Source organism: Lampris incognitus, chromosome 10, assembly GCF_029633865.1.
Source record: "Lampris incognitus isolate fLamInc1 chromosome 10, fLamInc1.hap2, whole genome shotgun sequence".
Classification (NCBI taxonomy): Eukaryota; Metazoa; Chordata; class Actinopteri; order Lampriformes; family Lampridae; genus Lampris; species Lampris incognitus.
In genome coordinates, this window is record NC_079220.1 from 28,920,501 (window position 1) to 28,937,679 (window position 17,179).

Below are 17,179 nucleotides of genomic sequence, written 5' to 3' on the forward strand. Positions count from 1 at the left end.
GTACGACGTTAAATTACAACCGTCGGGTTGTCGGCAACTAAACCGGCACCCTCACTTCAAGCCTTGTTGTGAGGAGGATGTGTGGAAACCCAGCAGGACTAAAAACAAAACCTGTCAAAGGGCAGATGAGTTCCTCTGAGAGCCAACGGCTGGCCATACCTGGAGAGGAGATAGGGACCACCAGGTACTCCCCCTACTGAAACACAATGACGCCTCAACCTGTTGAGTCATCAGCTGTGCTTCTATGACCTCCATAGGTTACGGAACTGATGATGATGATGATACCAATGTATAGGTTAAAATGTCTGCTTGGGAAAGCTCAAGAATGTGTGTTACAAACTTGTTTCTTATGTAGACTAATCACTTTATTTTTGGCTAACTTAACTCTGTTTGCTTCCTGCCCTCTGTGGAAACCCATAGGTACAGAGATCCCTTATCTCAAACATAAACCCCTGTCTTATTTCAATTACTTCCTCATCACCACTCACTCTCTCTTTCACTCACTCACTCACTCACTCATTAACTCACTCACTCACTTAACTCACTCACTCACTTATTAACTCACTCACTCATGAACTCGCTTAACTCACTCACTTATCAACCCACTTATTAACTATCTCACTCACTCATTAACTCACTCACTTAACTCACTAACTCATTAACTCATTCACTCACTTATTAACTCACTTATTAACTCACTCACTCACTTCACTCACTCACTCAACGCACTCACTCACTCACTCACTTATTAACTCATTAACTCACTCACTTAACTCACTCACTCACTTATTAACACACTCACTCATTAACTTACTCACCTATTAACTCACTCACTAACTCACTCACTCACTTATTAACTCACTCACTCATGAACTCACTCACTCATTAACTCACTCACTTAACTCACTCACTCACTTATTAACTCACTCATTACTCACTCACTCACTTATAATGCACTAACTTAACTCAATCACTCACTCGTTAACTCACTCATGAACTCAGTCATTAACTCACTCACTCACCTATTAACTCACTCATTACTCACTCACTCACTTATTAACTCACCCACCCACTTAACTTACTTATTAACTCACTCATTAATTCACTTATTAATTCGCTCACTCACTCACTCACTCACTCACTTATTAACTCACTCATTCACCCACTCATGAACTCACTCTTATTAACTCATTCACTCTCTCACTGGCTTATTAACTCACTCATTAACTCACTCATTAATTTACTTATTAACTCACTCACTCACTTATTAACTCACTTATTAACTCGCTCACTTATTAACTCACTCACTCACCCACTCATGAACTCACTCACTTATTAACTCACTCACTCACTCACTCATTAACTCACTTATTAACTCACTTAATAACTCGCTCACTCATTAACTCACTCAACTCACTCGCTTAACTCACTCACTCACTCTCTCAATCACTTATTAACTCACTCACTCATTAACTCGCTCACTTACTGGGCCCAAATTATGTAATGATGTACTTTCAAAACATAGAGAATAAAAATCTTAATTATACCCCAATTACATGCAACCTCTCTCTTTTCTAACATAGTCTTAATTTTCATATTTAATAATAATAATAATAATAATAAGCCTGACATTGTTATCAAGGACAGGAAGAAAAAGAGGTGCATGTTCATTGACATGGCAATACCAACCGAAAAAAAACACCTCAGTGAAAGTAACAGAGAAGCTGACCAAGTACAAAGACCTGGAGATTGAAATCAGGATGTGGGGAATGAAGACCGAAACAACACCAGTGGTCATCGGAGCTTAAGGACTCATGAAGAAGGGAATGGAAAAGTTCACCAACCGTATCCCAGGCAACATCAACATCTGTGTAGTCCTGTAGATCGCCCTACTCGGAACAGCCCACATATTATGACGAGTACTGTCAATCAAGTGACATCTGCCCTATAGCACCTCAGGTCCGTAGTTTGAACCCGGCTCTACAGGATGTAAAACAGGAAATGTGAAAGAAATAATAACAATAATAATAATAAATCAAACTTATATAGCACTTTTCTAACTCTCAAAGTCACTTTACAATAAACGGTGGTGAAACAAGACAACAGATAAACATAACACAAACATACAGGGGTGGATGGGGGGGCTATGAGAGAGAGAAGCGGCAGCCACACACGACATCAGCAGTACTCTCTGACTTAAACAGATTCAAAAGGGCAAGAAAAACAAAAAACAACAACACTGTGGATGTGGATTTTCTGTAGGGATTTACTCCCGTAGCCTATTCCTCCCCCGAGGTATCCACTAAGCAGTGGCACTATTTAACCCATAGCTGGGGGGCTGGTTCGTGGGCATCAGGGAATATCCACACACCGGCATTCTTGACCAAATGTGTTATAAAGTATTTGTCTTTAAAGAATAATTTTACATTTAATAACAGATCTGTCTCCAGCATGGCTCCATTAAGTGCTGCTGAGAGAACAGCAACACCGTGCACGTCGTGATGCTGACTGAGAGGAGGCAAAAACACTTAGAGAGTGAGCATCAGAGACGGAGACGGGGTGTAGAGCAAGGGAAAAGGAAAAGGGTTGCTGATCTCACTGAGCAAAGAAAGTGTCAGCTGCATAAAAAGTGGAGGAAGCAAAACACAAGGAGAAAAGAGAAGGCAGAGACTAGGAAGCACTTGGCTGCTGCTCCTCAGAGTCGTGAATCTGTCCAACAGCCAGAGCAGCAGCCAGCATCTTCAGTGAGAATGAAATGCTCTTTTAATCAAAATATTGAATGTTGCATATTTGATTTACTGATGTTTTTATTCACATTTTGAACGGTCAATATTTGTTTAGTTTAATACAAGCATGTAGACCACATTTGCACTTTTCTTCTAGCTGTTGTGCTAATAAAGCCTAATTTTGATATATGTTTTGGATCTTGTATCATTAAGTCACACCTACATTTATATCAAGAATTAACAAACGTTCTAAATGTCTGATGAAGGCTAAAACCTACAGGTCGTATAGAGACAGTTTGTCCACATCACCCGCTCACATCAGTTAGACTATTGTCACAGGGTCAGTTTGTTAAAAAATTATGGAAAAGGAGTGAAATGCTTCATAAATCAATGTCAAATTATGTTATTTTGTGGAATAATCAAATGAATATAACTTTTTTTTTTTGGATTTTCCCCCTTTTTCTCCCCAATTGCACTTGGCCATTACCCTACTCTTCCGAGCCGTCCCGGTCTCTGCTCCACCCCCTCTGCCGATCCGAAGAGGGCTGCCGACTACCACAGGTCTCCTCCGAAACATGTGGAGTCGCCAGCCGCTTCTTTTCACCTGACAGTGAGGCGTTTCACCAGGGAGACATAGCGTGTGGGAGGATCGCGCTATTACCCCCATTTCCCCCTCCCCCCAGAACAAGCGCCCCAACCAACCAGAGGAGGCGCTAGTGCAGCGACCAGGACACATACCCAGGCTTCCCACCCGCAGACACTTCCAGTTGTGTCTGTAGGGACGCCCAACCAAGCCGGAGGTAACACAGGGATTCTAACTGCCAATCCCCATGTTGGTTGGTAGGCAACGGAGTAGACCACTACACTACCCAGACGCTCGTTTATTTGAAAATTTGAAGTGAATTAATATGTTTTGTAAAAACAATGAGGACACTGACATGCCGAATTCATATTTAAAGATTAAGAACCTAAAAAAGGCAGAAAAAAAACGGATTAAATTACATAATTTCTATTGATGGTTTCCAGAGAGGACTTAACAATTAGGGAAACATTAGATTTTTAAATTTTATTTCATGTATCACTACTGAAATGGTGCACATATTGTCCATAATGGGTTTGTACAAGAATGGCTCCCATGTCTGAATAAAAAGGGCATTAATAAGGATTTTATGCCTGAGGTGGGAACATTGTTTTTCATTGAGGATTATCATATCGCTCATGTTGTGGATTAAAGAAAAAAGGTTGCTCTTGATGAACATTTTGAAAAATTGCAAAGTGGAACTGGCACCCATTTCACAAAATGACCACACAACAGAATAAGCACTTTGAATACATTTTGATTCTGGCAATTTAAATTAAATTAACATGGTTATTGTTCATATTTATGATATAGAATTGGATGCTGTTTATTGAATATTGCAATTATAGTGCGATGCATGGCACAATAATTGCACCTGCTTTTTTTCTGCTTAATCTGTTTTCACAAATGGAAAAAAAAGTAACTTAGAAAAATGATCCTGGCAAATTTTATTGTCTTTAACCTGGCAAGACTTTTTTTCCACCTGTTTCACAGATGAAAAAAAAAAATTAAGGAACTTAGGAAGACCATCCTGGAAAAAAACGTTTTTTTCCCTCCACCTGTTCTTAAATCATAAACACAGCAGAGAAAACAATTTGGATCAGACTTAGAAAATGGATCACCAGAATTTTTTACTTTTATTTTTTTTACTTGCCTCTCAGGGCTGCAGTACCTATGTGTTTGTTGATGTGACTAATTGAACAAGTCAGATTGCTTGTGAAAGCAAATCGGCTTGGCAAATAGCGATTGTGGGTTAGATTCTAGTGTGTGTGTGTGTGTGTGTGTGTGTGTGTGTGTGTGTGTGTGTGTGTGTGTGTGTGTGTGTGTGTGTGTGTGTGTGTGTGTGTGTGTGTGTGCGCGCGCACACGCGCACGCGCATGCATGCCCATGCTATGCAGGACCTGGCAGAGAAGCACCAGAAAACACTGCAGCTGTTGAGGAAGCAGCAAACCATCATCCTGGATGATGAGCTGATCCAGTGGAAGAGACGGCAACAGCTGGCTGGTAATGGGGGCCCGCCTGAGGGAGGCCTGGACATCCTGCAGTCCTGGTGAGTACTCTTTCACCTCCCACCATCTCGACGGCTTTTAGAGACCCCCGTCAAGTCAGAGGTCACAGGTTTACAAGCTCCACGATGGCACGCGCTGGGTTTATGTCTCAGGTTTTATTGGGTCCTAACAAGAGAGATGTAGGCGGAAGGCTCTGACACACATCGGTACTAAGCTGGCTACAGTCTGGAGAGTTACTCTGAGGGCGCTTCTTATCAGGAATCATGAACATTCATTTGTCATTTCATTTTATGCACTTGCATACATGAAATGAAATGAAACATCGTTTCCCCCAGCCCTCAGCAGCGCAACACAAAGACAAAAACACATATCCAAACTACAAGAACACATCTATCCAAACTACAAGAACACATCTATCCAAACTACAAGAACACATCCATCCAAACTACAAGAACACATCCATCCAAACTACAAGAACACATCTATCCAAACTACAAGAACACATCTATCCAAACTACAAGAACACATCTATCCAAACTACAAGAACACATATAGCCAAACTACAAGAAAACATCTATCCAAACTACAAGAACATATCTATCCAAACTACAAGAACGCATGTATCCAAACTACAAGAACATATCTATCCAAACTACAAGAACATATCTATCCAAACTACAAGAACACATCTATCCAAACTACAAGAACACATCTATCCAAACTACAAGAACACATCTATCCAAACTACAAGAACACATCTATCCAAACTACAAGAACACATCTATCCAAACTACAAGAACACATCCATCCAAACTACAAGAACACATATCCAAACTACAAGAACATATCTATCCAAACTACAAGAACACATCTATCCAAACTACAAGAACACATATATTCAAACTACAAGAACACATCTATCCAAACTACAAGAACATATCTATCCAAACTACAAGAACACATATATTCAAACTACAAGAACACATCTATCCAAACTACAAGAACACATATATTCAAACTACAAGAACACATCTATCCAAACTACAAGAACACATATCCAAACTACAAGAACACATATATTCAAACTACAAGAACACATCTATCCAAACTACAAGAACACATATCCAAACTACAAGAACACATATATTCAAACTACAAGAACATATCTATCCAAACTACAAGAACACATATCCAAACTACAAGAACACATATATTCAAACTACAAGAACACATCTATCCAAACTACAAGAACACATATATCGAAACTACAAAAAAACTACAAAAACATATATCCAACATATCAAAAAAAAAATTTATTTTCACTGTTCAAGAGAGTGAACAACAGGATGACTGTCCGAATTGCCGGTCTACATGGGCTAGCAGTTAGCTTAGCCTGCCCACTCCCGCGTCCCTGTCAGACCACCCTCGGTGTTTCCTCCTCAGGCACCACTTCAGGCAGGGCCGTGCTCCTTGGTTTTTTGGGTTTTTTTAATTTTTTTTATTAATATTGAAAATTACACAATTAATTGAGAGTTAAATTACCGTGCTGTTTTTCCCATACTGAAAAGTTGCATGCTGTTAGGTTTAGATTGCATCATTTCAGGGTAGTTTTTTTTTTTTTTTCTCTCATCAATCTCAGCTCAGCTGCAGTGTGAACTGCGGTACTTAATGTGCTTAACTTAATGCAGGACATGTTTTCATCTGGTAATGTGATCCTCATGCTGGCCACTAATTAACTCTGTATTTTCTTGTACGTGTGTGTTTGTGTGTGTGTGTGTCTCAGGTGTGAAAAGTTGGCAGAGACAATCTGGCAAAACAGGCAGCAAATTCGAAGGGCGGAACACCTACGGCAACAGCTGCCCATCCCTGGCCCCATAGAGGAACTGCTTAATGAACTCAACAGCACCATCACAGACATCATCTCAGCGCTAGTCACCAGGTGTGTGTGTGTGTGTGTGTGTGTGTGTGTGTGTGTGTGTGTGTGTGTGTGTGTGGGTGTGTAATGATTTCATAACAAAGTAAAACGCTCATGCAGGACCAAAATGTAAGCTCAAACAAAATTCAACACAGTGATTGAACGATAAGTGCTGCTTCCCATTGCTCCTCCCATTTCTTGTTTTATCAAAGGTTGATGTCAATAAAAATTTGACTTCATCATAGCAAAATCATGCATGGAGGTGGGGGATCTTTATTAAGGGATAATAGTAGATAAACCTGTTAAAAAAAAACAAAAAAACACCCTACCCTTTAGAAATCTAGTATCCTTCCACAAAACTACAGGTCCCCACACATTCATCTTGCTGCACGTTTCACTGTTCCACAGTCCTTCCCTTAGCATGCACCTTTGAAATAAATCAGGATCAGAAACACTTGGTCGTTTCATTTCATGCACGTGCGCCCATGAAATGAAATGAAACATCATTTCCCCCAGCCCACAGCAGTGCAACACAAAGACAAAAACACATATCCAAACTACAAGAACACATATATCCAAACTAACACATATATCTAAACTAAAAAAAAAAAAAAAATCACTGTCCAGGAGAACATTCATGGGTTAGCAGTTAGCTTAGCTTGCCCTGCTTCCGCGTCCTGTCAGACCGCCCTTGGTGTTTCCTCTTCGGGTACAGCTCCGGTCAGGGCCATGGTCCTTGGGCCCACCGGGCGCAGCAGACCAGGCTCCCTCAGCCGATCCAACGCCAGCTCTCCCAGCCAGACACCTTCGACACACCTCCCCGCACTCCACACAATGACACTAAAAACACAGTCAAGGCTAGGTGAGGCCGCCACCAGACCGCCCTCGGTGTTATCGGAACTGCCAGTCTGCATGGGCTAGCAGTTACCTTAGCCTGCCCCGATTCCGCGTTCTGTCAAACTGCCCTCAGTGTTTCCTCTTTGGGCAGAGCTCCGGGCAGGGCCGTGGTCCCTGGGCCCACAGGACGCAGCAGACCAAGTTCTCCCAGCCGATCCAGCGCCAGCTCTCCCAGCCATCAAACGAGAACAAAGTTAGATGCAGACGTGAACAAAGACACTGCATGGACGGTACTGGGTGAGGCCGCCATATATGTGAATTCGCACCCCCATCTCCCCACATCAGAAGCAGAAATTACACAAACTGATAACTTAATTAACATTAACATAACTATGTAAATACTTGAAGAATAAAATAGCTGAATATAAAAGAAACATTAAAGTTGTGCATAAGGAAATCAGTAACAAAAATCATGAAATTATAAAAATTGCAAACCACATAGAAAAATTGGACACTGTAGAGTTATTGAATAAACAGCCTCAATACGGGAAAGATTTCCTTTTCTCTAAATAAGAGCTCATAGGGCTCCAGACGTGATAGAATATGCTTGATGATCCTCTCCTTGTGCGTTTTACTTCCTCCAAATTCAAAAGTAATACGAGGTCACTTTACCATAGTAAACCCTCTGGTGACTTGTATGACTTCCGTTCGAGTGATATTCTCCTTTGGCCGAGTAAAGTAAGCGAAGGTAATACTATACATATGCTTAATCATTATTTGCTGGTTGCAATCCAGGACCACAGACATGGCAGCCTCTGCAATGTGTAGCATTTCGGTGCTTAATGTGTTAAGTGTCTTAAAGACTGTTGACCAGTATTGAACTACCATGACCAAACATACTGTATGTGTTAAATTTCTATTCCCATTTCTCCCGTTATTTGCACACATAGTGTCTGTGGTGTCTGCCCTGTGCACGTGTGCATGCCTCCGCCAGCGTCTGCTATGTGAAACACTGTGGGTGCTAGCCCTGCAAATGGGAGAGATAGGGTAAAAGAGAGGGCAGCGCTGATAGGATGCGTGGATGTGCATATATAGATGCAGTGCGGGTACATTCATAATGAAATGTGTATCCTCCCTTCCTCTTTCACAGCAAGCATTCACACATGCCTAAGCTTCAGACTTAGGTTAGGTTTCGTTTCGGTAATGTGTGTAGGAGGTATATGTCGCTATACTCCTTTTGGCTAAGCCTGCATATGCTCTGCTCCTTTTGTTTGGTGATATAATGTTCAATTTTTGCCCATCCTTTTTCGCAGTGATTTTTGCAATGATATTTTTTTTGCAATGATAAATCTACAGGACCTTTTGAAAATCAAGGGGATCCTCTGGACATTTGTCATATTCCATCTATATGAACACTAGAACGACCGAGCCCATCATTTTGACGGTTTTGGATTTTCAAAGTTTAATAACTTTGTGGGAAAAAAAAGATAAACATCTGCCACTCCCTGAGTGCTCCTAAAATTGTATATATTTGCATTAAAATTAGTTTTAGATCAATTGCACATAAAAAAAAGTTATGATAAGATCTACCTAAAACGACTGACCGGTCAAAATGACCGCACCTAATTTGCGCGTGATCATGCGCGTCATGTCACTATTTACCACGTGTGTTGGTTGCGTCGTTTCCTTCGCGAAGTTCATTGCTTCATCCTAGAAAGAAATTAGCGTTCTCCAGTGCAGAGTAATAGTCTAAATTGATTTTTGATTATTTCAAACATGTCTGGTTACAGATGCACCATGACTACCACCGAGGCGTTGCAGTATTTACAGGCGTTGGACAGCGGCCATTTTAAATTGTTTGAAAAATAGCATTAAAATTGTTAAAATGTTAATTTTGGTGTCAGTCATTTCTTAACAGTATACTAACATGTGTAATGCATTAATTACTCATTGGGTATTCATTATGGCAAAATACAGAGTTTAAAATCCATGGGCGGTCGTTCTAGTAGTTTTTAAGTTCTGGTCATTGTTTGGGACTGTTTCAATGGTTATTTTCAGTTCTTTTTTTTTACATTTCACGTTTTATAGGCATTGTTATGCTTATCAGATTAGCAGTATGTGTTTGTTTTTCAGGTAATATTTTCACTTTTTCAATTTTGCTATTCAAGTTCGACCATGTCTCACTGACCGCCCATGGTCGTTTTAGGTAGGAGTGAAAGCCCGGTCGCTCTAGCGTTAAGTAAAATTAAACCATATCAGATTCATGTCTAAATCGGCCATGGTTATATTCATTACGTTTGCATCAGTCATACTTTATAGGAACTCCAGTGTGGACTCTTATGTAAGCAGTCATGTCCTGCTTACACAATTCTGACCCCTTGTTGAGCCAACAGTGAGAGATAACGTCTTTTACCAGAATAACCTTAGCCAGGTACTGGGCTGATCCTTCTCTTACTGACGGTAGAGCACTGAAGCCCCTCCCACAACTGTGCTGCGAGTTGGAATGTTTGCTCCTTCCCTTGTGTGTGTGTGTGTGTGTGTGTGTGTGTGTGTATGTGTGTGTGTGTGTGTGTGTGTGTGTGTGTGTGTGTGTGTGTGTGTGTGTGTGTGTGTCTCCATATGCCTCCACACTGATCTGATCCCCATATGGAGCCCTTTCAGGAAATGGGTGGCCAACCTGACTGACCCCTGGTCACTGCCCTCCTCTGCCACATCTGCATGACCTCTTTGCTGAAAGAGCTATCTTATTATTAAGGTTGGCTAGCTTTTAAATCCCTTCTACGGCTTGGTCATCTTCAGTCTGTGGTCACCCTCCCCTCTGAAACCTTGATAGCTCAGAGAGTGACAGACAGACAGACAGAGAGAAAAAGACAAGGTTTGGGGACTGAAGTCAAGACTGAATTTGTGAGATAGGATGACACAGTCAAGAATCAGGGACAATTTCATTTCATTTCTATCATGTACTTGCATACACAAAAGAAACAAAATTTTGTTTCACCCTCCCCACAGCAGTGCAACACAAAAGATAAAAACACATATCCAACATTTTCAAAAACAATACAAAAACAGAGAACTAAGGAAAAAAAACACAGTTAACAACACAGTCCATTCAGTGCAACACAGTCCAAAAAGTCCACTGTCTAGAGAACGAACGCCAGCCAGGATGACTGTCGGAACTGCCGGTCTGCATAGGCTAGCAGTTAGAGTAGCCTGCTCCACCTCCACGTCCTTTCAGACCGCCCTCAGTGCTTCCTCTTTAGGCGCAGCTCCAGGCAAGGCCATGGTCCTTGGGCCCACCGGACACCGCAGACCAGGCTCCCTCAACCGATCCAACACCAGCTCTCCCAGCCAGACACCTTCGACACACCTCCCCTGCACTCCACATGACGACACAAACACAGACAAAAACATTGCACAGTCGACGCTAGGTGAGGCCGCTGCCAGACCACCTCGGTGTTTCCTCTCAGGTGCAGCTCCAAGCAGGGCCATGGTCCCCTGGGCCCACAGGATGCAACAGACCAAGCTCTCTCAGCCAATCCAATACCAACTCTCCCAGCCATTAAACGAAGAAAAAAAAAAGAAAAAAGAAACTAATGCGGTATTAACACTTACCCCCTTTCCACCAATGCGGACCTAGTTCTAGCTCTGGGCTGGTGCTATTGCCAGTTCACAGCTGGTTCAACTTGAGAAGCTTCTTCGAGCTGGTTTACTTTTCCACAGGCTAGAGCTGACTAGAGAGCCGCATCATTATGTCACTGTATACGTCTGGCTTTCCCAGCAACAAATCAACTGTGTAGATTTTGAATTTTTACTATTTTTGTTTTGCTATTTCATCATTAAATTGTGAAATTGCTATTTCACCATGTCTGAGAAGTTTTGAAGCAAGAAATCAACCGTGTAGATTTCGAATATTGGCAGTTTTACAACAATTTGTAGTGAATCAAAAATTTGCTGCTATGTTTTTGGAGTTGAGAAGCTCCACAAAGTGGTAAACAGCTGGTTAGTCATGCTGACAGACCCCACTGAGAGCTGGCTGGAGCTCAAGAGGCCGGTCTCGTGGCTTTTATTTTCCTGTTGGCGGATGGTTTGTTTAAGTATTGTAACACAAATGTCCATTACAAAATTAACGGAAAATGTGATTATCTGCCTTGTTCTCCTGTGGGGTGATTGGTCTGAAATTTACAAGGTTTCCTTTATTAATCTCTCTTAAGTTTCTTAAGGAGAACTCTTTGGTGTTCCTTGTCGATGTGTTTTTAAGCATAGGATTTCAGATAGTTATGCCTAAAATTAGGCTTTTAAATGCGGAAAAATTAATGTAGGGTGTCAAAATCACTCTGTCAATGTTGATTAAATAAATTATGTGCTGATAAAACCATTTGATTCCTATCAAACTTTGATTTGAAGTGTCATTAATGAGTGTTAAGGGTGCATGCATTATTCGGCACAACTGATTGTTGCTGCCAAGTAGTAATGCATCCACTATTGGTCTTGTTGGTCATGATAATCTCTCCCCAGCCCCTGACATATGTTCCTTCTAGCCCAGCAAAGAGTTGGTGCCGCTCTGGAACCCATTTTCCCAGCAGAGAGCCGGTTCTTTGGCTGTTGAAACACTAAGAACTGGTTTGAGATGAGGCACCAGCTCCAAACCAGCCCTCAAACTGCCTTGGGGGGGAACAGGGGTGACTGAGTATTGAAGGAGGTCCAGAGACAAAGGATGGCTAATGCACTACACTTCTCTTTATGGACTAAAGCCAACCGACTGTTCAGGAGATGAGTGAGGGTTAGAGACAAAGCATGTGCAGATGGTTTGAGGTTGATGGTAGCTACTGTATGTTGTTGCCCCGAGGACACATCTGCCAGTCTCTTAATCCTCCATCATTCTCTCATTAGGAAAAAATCCAAGTTTTCACACTGGCCCCTCCCATTCTCCATTAGGTGTATCTCTGTGGGCACCCATAATGCACTGAGAAGCCTTGCCACTGTCAGAGCGATGTCTGATCAGGCTGCAGAATGGCCCAATTTCAGAGCCTTTAATGCACTGCACTCACTGCAAGCTCAACTTATGTTTCCTCTTCCTGTCTTACGTGGTCCTCCTGCTTTCCAACCAAACCACATCCTCCCCATATTCCACTAAAACCCCAGGAGGGTGTAGGCTGGGAAGTCGAGAGTGCGGTATCTTATCATCACCACTTAGTTTAGATTTCCTGACAGGCTGGTCGTCTGTCAGGCAAAAACAAGTTCATTGTGACAGCCGTCTTCGCTCCTGAAACCTCGTGAATTCTGGCAGTTGGATTATTTCACTGCATGTGGTATGCTTTAAGTTTCCTTTCGTTCCAGTGAGCATTTATGCGGGTTCACGAGAAGGACAGTCAAATCAGCATCAATGGAATACACAAAGTTAATTGTTTTCCTTTCTGCTGGCTCATTGAGCCATTATAATTTTCGTCAGCTTTCATTATTCTTTTTGCTTAGGTGTTTGGTCAAACGCAAAGGCTAATCCCCTCATAAAAAAAGATCAATAGCAAAATCCCATCAAAAGCTTAAATTCAACAGTGTTTTGATTTGTTTCCCTTCTCTCCCTCTCAGCACCTTCATCATTGAGAAGCAGCCTCCACAGGTGCTAAAGACTCAGACGAAGTTTGCTGCCACTGTGCGCCTCCTGGTGGGTGGAAAGCTGAATGTGCATATGAACCCTCCCCAAGTCAAAGCCACCATTATCAGTGAACAGCAAGCCAAGTCCCTGCTGAAGAATGAAAACACGAGGAAGTGGGTATATGTGCATGCACGCAGATTTTTTTTCTTTTTTTTCTTCTTTTTTTTTTAATCCCTACTGTAGATTCAGCATTGCTGAAATGAGCTCTCAATGTGGCGTTATCTAGAAAAAGGGTCTCACCATTGTACGGGAGTCCCAAAATGAACTCTGGCCTACTGAGGAGCCAGTGCTTACTACAGAAACATGGCTGGAACTTGAACATTGCCTCAGAGGAATCTGTGAAGTGTGTGGGAAATCTGCATTCGGAGCTTTCCACGGCCACATCCCACATTCCTCCCAACTAATACAGTCCTGCCAGGATGTCAAGTCAGCCAGTGATCAGTAGAATGGAGGCTACAGCACCTCAGGCATTATCTGCTGTTTACCTTCTAAAACACCTGATATGTTACTTCATCAGCAGCCCATAGGCATCTGCTTGCCATTTCTCTAAAGGAAAAAAAAAGATGAACATCTCTATGAAGTAAAACCACCATTCCTGACTGTGGCCCAGTTTCTTTTGCATGTAGAAAATGTCTTCCTTTTTGTCAGGTAGAATATTTCACATGTTGCCTCTGATGTTATTGTCACTGCTGTAAATCCAACACCACTAATGCACTCTGATTGCCTTTTCTCAGTGACAGCAGCGGAGAAATTCTCAACAATAACTGTGTAATGGAGTACCACCAGACCACAGGGACCCTCAGCGCCCACTTCAGAAACATGGTAAAGGATTGGGGGGAGGGGGGGAGCCTTAGTCAATTTGAACCTTTCTCCACTGACTCACATTTAGAAAAAGGGATAAAACAGATTGGTGTGGGTTAGACAGAAGGTGGCCTTGTGTAGTAGAACATCTCATCCCAGCATCTCACAAATCTACTCGTAGATCTAACGTTGGCGTGTCGCCTTTCTACTGGCCTCATATTTCATTGGTCTAACATGCTGGACTCCACATGTGTCGCATTCGTCACATGGGTCTCCTCATCTTTGATTCCCCCATATTACACAGGCAATTTGGAAGAGAGTTGTTCTTAAAGGGGCATCACACCCGTAGCCATCTATGAAGTTGCCGAAGTCTGGACCTCAGTAATTTTTTCCCTCTCAGGCTGACGTTTTGCATTATATATGTGTGTGAATGAACAGGACTTTATTTTGTGAACAAAAGTGTCTTGACATCATTATAAATCCACCTGCCAATGCATCTGTTAGGCTAATGTTTGAGAATAGCCTAGGCAGAACAGTCAACAAATCTTAGCGAATTATCTGTAGGCCCTCTGTAGGCCCTGTGGTCATACTGATCCACCAAATAACATATTGCAGCCAATTAGAACTTATTCCTCTGTAATAAGCAACCGTGTTTCTGTCATATCTGAAAGTTGCAGGGATAAGAACAATGACAGCCTATACCACCAGTGAGTAAAATTTTAGTGTCGACTTAGTGTCCTCTCTTTTGAAAACCAAAATATGGTCACCCTAGCTAAATATAAACGTTACATATATATCAATCAATCAGATTTTATTTGTATAGCACTTTTCATACAAACAAATGTAACACAAAGTGCTTCACACAATAAAACAATGAAATCAATAAAATCCCCCCCCGCACAATAAATAAATAAATAAAAGTACAGGCAAATTCTAGAAAAGTACAAACAAGTTTAAAACTGAGTTAGTGGAATAAAAAAAAATAAAAGTGCCATAAACACTGATTAATTAAAAGTAACAACAGAGCAGAATATATAAAAATAGCAAAATATATATAACACACACACACACACTATGAATTTAGCTGTAGGCTGTTTTGAAAAGTAAGGTTTTTAACCTGCTTTTAAATGTGTCCAGTGTGGGGGCCTCTCTCAGGTCCTCAGGCAGGGTGTTCCATCTACTTGGGGCATAAATAGAAAATGCAGCTTCCCCTGCTCTAGACCTAGCACGAGGGATGGTTAAAAGACCACTGCCATTGGACCTGAGAGTTCTTGCTTGTTTATAAGGAATTAACATGTCTTTTATATAACGTGGTGCAAGGCCATTTAGCGCTTTGTATACAATTAAAAGAATTTTAAAATCAATTCTAGTTTTAATGGGGAGCCAATGCAGAGATCTAAGAACATGTGTAATGTGCCCATACTTTTTAGTTCTGGTGAGAACACGTGCTGCCGCATTTTGAATTAATTGTAGTTGGTGCACAACTGATTTTGGGAGTCCGGTGAATGGTCCATTGCAGTAGTCTAGTCTACTTGTTATAAATGCATGGGTTAATTTTTCACAGTCTGATATTGATAGAAAGCCCCTTAGTTTTGAAATGTTTTTAAGATGGTAGAAGGCTGATCTTGTGAGATGATTGATGTGGCTCTTAAAATTTAGATCACTGTTCATGATTACACCAAGATTTCTAGCTTCACCTTTGCACTCCAGAGACAGAGAGCTGAGATGAGCTGCAATTCTCTGTCTCTGAGTCTTTGCATCAAAAATAAGCATTTCTGTCTTGTCTTTGTTCAGTTGTAAAAAGTTATCTGACATCCATAAAGTAATATTGTCAATACACTGAATTAGGGAACGTATGGGAGCTAGGTTATCAGAAGATAGGGATGTGTACAGTTGTGAGTCATCTGCATAATTATGGTAATTTATTTTGTGTTTCTGTATAACATGTGCAAGTGGGAGCATATAAAGATTGAATAGTAGTGGTCCAAGAATTGAACCTTGGGGTAGCCCACACATTATACCCACTTTGTCCGAGGAAAAGTCTCCAATAGACACAAAGAACTGCCTGTCCTGAAGGTATGTCCTAAACCAGTTGAGAACCGGGCCAGAAAGGCCGACCCATTTTTCTAATCTCTCCAGCAAAATATCATGATCAAAAGTGTCGAAAGCAGCACTGAGATCCAGGAGCACAAGAACAGACAATTTATTAGAATCTGTGTTTATATGCAGATCGTTCACAACTTTGATAAGTGCTGTTTCTGTGCTATGCTGAGATCGAAAACCCGATTGACAAATGCCTAGAAGGTTATTAGATATTAATAAGTTATTAACTTGAGAATAAACTGTTTTTTCAAGGATTTTGCTGAGGAATGGTAAGTTGGAGATGGGCCTGTAGTTGGCAATAACTGTCGCATCAAGTTTACTCTTCTTCAGAAGTGGTTTAACAACAGCTGTCTTAAGTGCTGCAGGAAATATACCTGCTTGAAGAGAGTAGTTAATAATTTCTAAAACGTCATATGCTAAGCAATTAAAAACATTTTTAGAAAATTTGGTAGGGAGAGGATCCAAGCAGCAGGTGGACGACCTGAGCTGCCTAACAATATTGTCTAGACTTTTAAGGTCTAGAGTGTCAAAGTGAGACATGGCGCCAGTGATATTTCTGGAGAACTGGAGGGTAGGTTCATTACTGGATCTTGAGGCACTAATGTTCTGTCTAATGGCAATAATTTTGTTATTGAAGAATGTAGCGAATTGCTCACATATTTGAGTGGACAGCATCTCTGATGGGTTTGGAGATGGTGGATTATTAATAAGTCAGTCAATAGTGGCGAAAAGCACTTTACCATTTTTAATGTTTTCATTAATGATTTTAGAGAAGAAAGACTGTCTGGCCAGTTTGATTTTTTTGCAGTACTTGTTCAGTCTATCCTTGTAAATTTCATGGTGAACCTGAAGTTTAGTCTTTCTCCACTGTTGTTCTGCTTGGCGACAGTCTCTCTTAAGCTGCCTAATAACCACTCCATTTCTCCAGGGGGCTTTTTGTTTTTCTATGTTTTTAGTTTTAACAGGTGCAATGTTGTCAAACATATTCCGTATTTTTGAGTTGAAGTCGTTCACAAGATCCTCAGTTTGTGATGACATGAATGGCGACAACTCATT

The 17,179-nt window shown here is 41.3% G+C and overlaps 1 protein-coding gene across 2 annotated transcripts in view; it reads left to right on the forward strand.

Moving 5' to 3' along the window:
• The window catches only part of stat5a (signal transducer and activator of transcription 5a), a 122,360-nt gene that overhangs the window by 88,152 nt on the left and 17,029 nt on the right, over positions 1 to 17,179 (forward strand). For both annotated transcript variants that reach the window (XR_008810817.1, XM_056287449.1), the window contains exons 7-10: positions 4,704 to 4,855; positions 6,598 to 6,753; positions 13,153 to 13,332; positions 13,954 to 14,041. Coding sequence is in view for 1 of the 2 variants with exons in the window: in XM_056287449.1 (XP_056143424.1) it covers positions 4,704 to 4,855; positions 6,598 to 6,753; positions 13,153 to 13,332; positions 13,954 to 14,041 (576 nt within the window). In the remaining variant the exon portion in view is untranslated. The remainder of the gene's footprint in view (positions 1 to 4,703; positions 4,856 to 6,597; positions 6,754 to 13,152; positions 13,333 to 13,953; positions 14,042 to 17,179) is intronic.